Genomic DNA, 4,845 nt, shown 5'->3' with positions numbered 1-4,845 from the left:
TTGTAGTGCAAAGCAAAGTCACCATCTCATTCTTCATCCATCAGCCTGGGTTTTGGGAATAGCTATTAAATGGCATGTGCAATTACCCGTCTTTCACAAGAAAAGAATCCCTGTGGCTTGCAGACATTTCTGACCTCTTTTTGTAGTTATACTACTTAGAAATTGCTCTTTCACAATTGAGGCAGGAATTCTTGAAAATATATAAGGCAGGATCCAAGTGAGCTGGACAGACACCAGGTCACTTTTTTTTCCTACATCTGACTGCCTTGGCCACTTCAGTACTATGAGAGCAACAGCCATTGTCCTACTCTTGGCTCTGACACTTGCAACCATGTTCAGTGAGTATCTCTGATAATACTGCTCCTGCCCTTGCACTAATAGCTCATGTAGTCTTCTGCCTATGTAATTCTGGGATATATGTAATTCATCACATAAATAATAAGGGAAACTTTTTGAAATGCATCTTTTGCCTCAACCAACAAATCGCTAAATCACATTACCTCAGGGGTAGAGTGGATGTTAAGAGTCAGCTAAAGTCAAATGCTTATTCATGAGAATACTTTGTGTAATTTTTTACGGAGATGATCATCCAGATTCTGCTTTGACTTGATATCACCATTTACAGGGAACTCATTTCTTCATAAAACATTACAATCAATTGTTTGGCACCATGGGCTATTCTTCTATTATGGAGTTAAAATTGGCCTCCCTAGAATTTTCAACCACCGTTCCAACATCTATCATGTATACCTGTCCACAATAGCAGATCTCCCCAAATATGACTCACTTATTTCTTCTGTCTCTACTGAGCTCTGGTTATGAAGTAGAAAAGATTAGACAAACTTCTCATTCATCATGGCATCTTTTCCATTTCTTTGACTGGATTCCACTCCCACTTCAAAAAAGAAAAAAAATTTAAAGATATGTGTGAAGAGCTTCAACCTTTGATACAATGCTGATACACAGTTCTGAAGATTTTTATGACAGGCTGAAAGCTAAAGCATAAATCAATGATTATTTTTCTAGTAAGATTAGGATCTTCCAGAGTTTAACATTGTCTTGTCTTTGTTTTTCTTCCAGGTGTAGAATGTGCCCAACAAACAAAACAGATGGTCAGTACATCCCTCCTACTTTTATGTAATTTTAAAGTCAATAGCAGTAAGGAAATATTTGATACTAAATAGTAATTAAATTTCCATATGTTTGAATATTTACTTTATGTGTATCAAAACTGGTTTTATTTCAAAATTGTAGGCAGATTTTCTAAAATGGAGAGAGTAGAACAAGGTGGTGAGACACTAGCAACAAAGCTAGAAAGCCCTGGTCTTTAATTCCACCTTTTTGATCACGTGGCCATAGGCAACATACTTATAACATTATTCCAAGACTTGAAGCCATAGTATTTAAAAAGAGCTTAGCACAGTGCCTGGCACATAGTGAAACTCAATAAGGGCAAGTCTTGATTCTTATAATTTGTAAATGAGTCACAAACATCTTTGTTCTCTGTCTTAGAAAATAAGGACTTTAATTTAGCCTTCCATTTATGACTCAGGTTAGAGTAATGAGCATTGTTGAAAAACTCTAGGTGTGGTAGTAAAATTCTTTCGTCGGTACTCAATTTGAGTTCCACTCTAAACTCTGTTGCTTATTAACTATGTGACACTGGGGCCTGGGAAATTTCTTTTATGTCTTTGAGTCTTTTGTTTTACCTATTAAAGAAAATAATACAGTTAAGGACATAAATTTTGGAGTCAGATGGGCCTGAGTTCAAGCCATCTTTCATGATTTAGTAGCTGTGAGAGGATGTAAAGGATTACTGAAAGTTATGAGCTTGGTAGTTTCCCATCACAATGTTGAGTATCACATAAACTCTGTCTCCCTGGGATTTGAGCAGGCAAGAAGAGGAATTGAAATCACACTGGCATATACTTACCATAGGGCACTGCTGTTTCTATTCCGCTGCACTAGCCTCTAAGGTTCTCCTGCTATTTTGCCATGCATACCAATCTTTGCATCAGCTCCACTCACCTTAGCCCAAAAATAGGAGGTGTATGGAAGCTGATGAATTAATTAATTAATTAATGAAGCATATCTGGAGGGAAAGAAGAATTCAACTTTAAGTTTGAGTATATTCCAAGCTATTCAAGTAGAGATACTCAACAATTAATAAAATATCATGCCTAGACCTCTCGGACAAAACGACGTGGAGATGCAGTCTTTTGTATACAGCTGGAGTTTGTGTAGACCTGAAAGAGAAATCAAAACATAAAAAATTGTGCCTATTATTTATTCAGTGTTTTCCATGCAATGTAGTGCTAAGCATTGTACACATCTTTTCATTTACATATTTTTTACTTCCACCCTACAATGTGGTTATTATCTTTATTTTACAGGTAAAGAAACTAAAGCTTAGAGAGGTAAAATAATTTTTCCAGGGTCACAGAGTCAGGATTTGCATTCAGATGTGTTTGACTTTACTGTATATGCTCTTCTATATGCTCATAGTTTTTTTAAAAATATGAAAAACTTTTCTTGGGAATTGCCTACCTACTTCCACAGGCTTTGCTCTAGGAATTTAGAATACTGGTTCCCAAGTACAATATTAAGATACATTCATCTATGTGCTGGTGAAGTATATAATAAGTAAATTGTTACCAATAATTAGTAGTAAAAAATCTGTCAATAATGTACGAGTCATTAAAATCGTAGTAGTTATCCCTATATTTCACACTTGCATTCATCTTGAGCTTTTTCAGTGAAAGACAGAAATAGCAGGATAATTCCTACAGAAAATATATCACACTTCTGAGTACTCCCATGAGAATGGTTACATTTGAGAATATGCCATGTATTTTAAGAACTGATACATCAACCAGTATGGTGAGAAAAAAATCTATTTTTACATTAAGCTATGATTTGGGAACCAACTATGGTGAAGATATTTATCAGTCATGATTTTATATCTGACATAGAACATCTTTACATTTGAGATGTCTTGAAGGGGTTAGATGAGAACCAACAATTGTAATAAGAAACATGTGTTGACAGCCCTCTGTGCTTGCTTGGAAAATCCTAAATCCTGATAATAAAGATTTGGTTGAAAGAGTTGAAGGTTTTTAATATGTTTTTTCAGGTTGACTGTAGTAATTATAAAAAGTTACCACCAGGACAAGAGAGATTTTGTCATCATATGTATGAACCAATTTGTGGATCTGATGGCAAAACTTATAAAAATGATTGCTTCTTCTGTTCTCAAGTTAAGTAAGTATTAAAATGTTTTCTTTTTCATATTTAAGGTAAAAGTATATATTAAGACAAATTAGAAGGTGTGGTGTAGGGCCTAAGGAATATGTGAATTATATCATATTGTCTCTAACAAACAGAACCTTCCAGTTGGTAGAATTTGGGAGTGCCTGATATCACAATATCCCCACATATTCTGGAAGTAAGAGTCAATCAGAGAATTCTAAAATCACCAAGTTGAAAGGAAATATATGGTCATCTAGTTCAACTTCCACTTGATAATCTATTGCTTAAACTTCCTCTACAGAAAAGGTACCAAGTAGTCTAACAGTCCATCTGGATTATTTCCAGGGATAAGGAATGTCCTCCCTCCTAAGCATCTCATCCACATCTGGTAGAATGAGCCATGTTTTTGCTCAGCTTTAGCAACTAGGCTTGGATATGTTAGAGCCCTAATGCCTGGGATAACAGGGGATAATATCTGCAAAATCTGAAGAACTTCCTGTGTTTCAGAGTATTATGTCTCACCAGAATATATGTTGGTGCTATAGTAAAAATTACACTTAAAAAATCAAATAGCCAAAAGTAGTTTAAAGATTATAAACTAATCATCGCCAAGATATATTAACATTAATTCAAAAACTGTGAAATAATGAATGATATACTGGAATGTATAAAAAACATATGGGTCATTTAAAATATTTTCAAAACATAGATGAAATAAAATAAGCATCTAACATATGTGGCATATTGTTCTGGTTCTTTTTTTAATAAAAGAAAATAACATTTTTTATGAAAAGAGACTTCTAAGTGTATGTTTCTCTTAAATTAAAAAAATCATGAAAATGTTTTCAGGGATATAAATTATGATGTATTTGAGCATCATCCTTATATAATCAGCACCAGGTTCAAAATATTTCTAAATTGCAGTCACTCCTTTTAAAAACATCAATAAGCGGGGAAACTTAAATACATTTTTAGGATTCATTAGTGAAGTTTGGATGCTAATGAAATGCCTATGGGCTCAGAATTTCTCATTTGTTGCTATATTCTCTCCACAGGAAAACTGACGGCAAACTTAAATTTGTACATTTTGGAAAATGTTAAATCTATCTTGTGAGTCCAAAATATCTTTTAATGCATCTATTCACAAGAGACACATTTCTGTTCCCATATTATCTATGCCACATTGCCTACTCATCACCATATGTAGATTTCTTTGTAGAATAAAGCAGATATAAGGGAAATAAATGTGCACCTGACTCTTTTTGGGGGGGCAACTGAGTTGAATCTTCTAGATGTGTTTTTTACTTTTGGGTGCTGTCTAATAGATAATTTTAGGGAAAAAACAAGGGCCAATTAAGACTAGTAATAGGAACTAGAAAATTAAAGGCCCTGAAGCTGATGCATTCTTCTTACCCAGACTAGGAAAACACTCCATGTACATTACTTAGTTATTGAACATTCCTGAAATATGAACAGATAAAGAGAGACCCTTCAGGCACAAGAATCAGAAAACACTGCTTTGCTAGATGTCTCTTGGGTTTAAGACACTGAGAATTGCTCTGGATTGGGACTGCTCTCTAACAGTTTCCTACTGTA

At 34.5% G+C, this 4,845-nt stretch overlaps 1 protein-coding gene across 1 annotated transcript; it reads left to right on the top strand.

Annotated features, from left to right (window-relative positions):
- The first annotated feature begins 235 nt into the window (after positions 1–235).
- Positions 236–4,487, top strand: SPINK9 (serine peptidase inhibitor Kazal type 9). Its single transcript, XM_017875857.1, has 4 exons — positions 236–338; positions 1,081–1,112; positions 3,134–3,261; positions 4,305–4,487. The coding sequence occupies exons 1-4, from the start codon at positions 284–286 to the stop codon at positions 4,348–4,350; spliced, it is 261 nt and encodes an 86-aa protein (XP_017731346.1). The 5' UTR covers positions 236–283; the 3' UTR covers positions 4,351–4,487.
- Positions 4,488–4,845: the final 358 nt, after the last annotated feature.

This window comes from Rhinopithecus bieti, unplaced genomic scaffold (genome assembly GCF_001698545.2).
Source record: "Rhinopithecus bieti isolate Rb0 unplaced genomic scaffold, ASM169854v2 scaffold_7673, whole genome shotgun sequence".
Taxonomy (NCBI): domain Eukaryota; kingdom Metazoa; phylum Chordata; class Mammalia; order Primates; family Cercopithecidae; genus Rhinopithecus; species Rhinopithecus bieti.
This window is presented reverse-complemented; position numbering and strand designations above follow the sequence as displayed.

Bases quoted from the DNA above. Each gene is read 5' to 3' on its own strand.
- SPINK9 (XM_017875857.1), top strand. From the start codon at position 284: ATGAGAGCAACAGCCATTGTCCTACTCTTGGCTCTGACACTTGCAACC. The intron at 339-1,080 runs GTGAGTATCTCT...TTTTTCTTCCAG, and splicing joins GACACTTGCAACCATGTTCA to GTGTAGAATGTGCCCAACAA. The intron at 3,262-4,304 runs GTAAGTATTAAA...TTCTCTCCACAG, and splicing joins TTCTTCTGTTCTCAAGTTAA to GAAAACTGACGGCAAACTTA.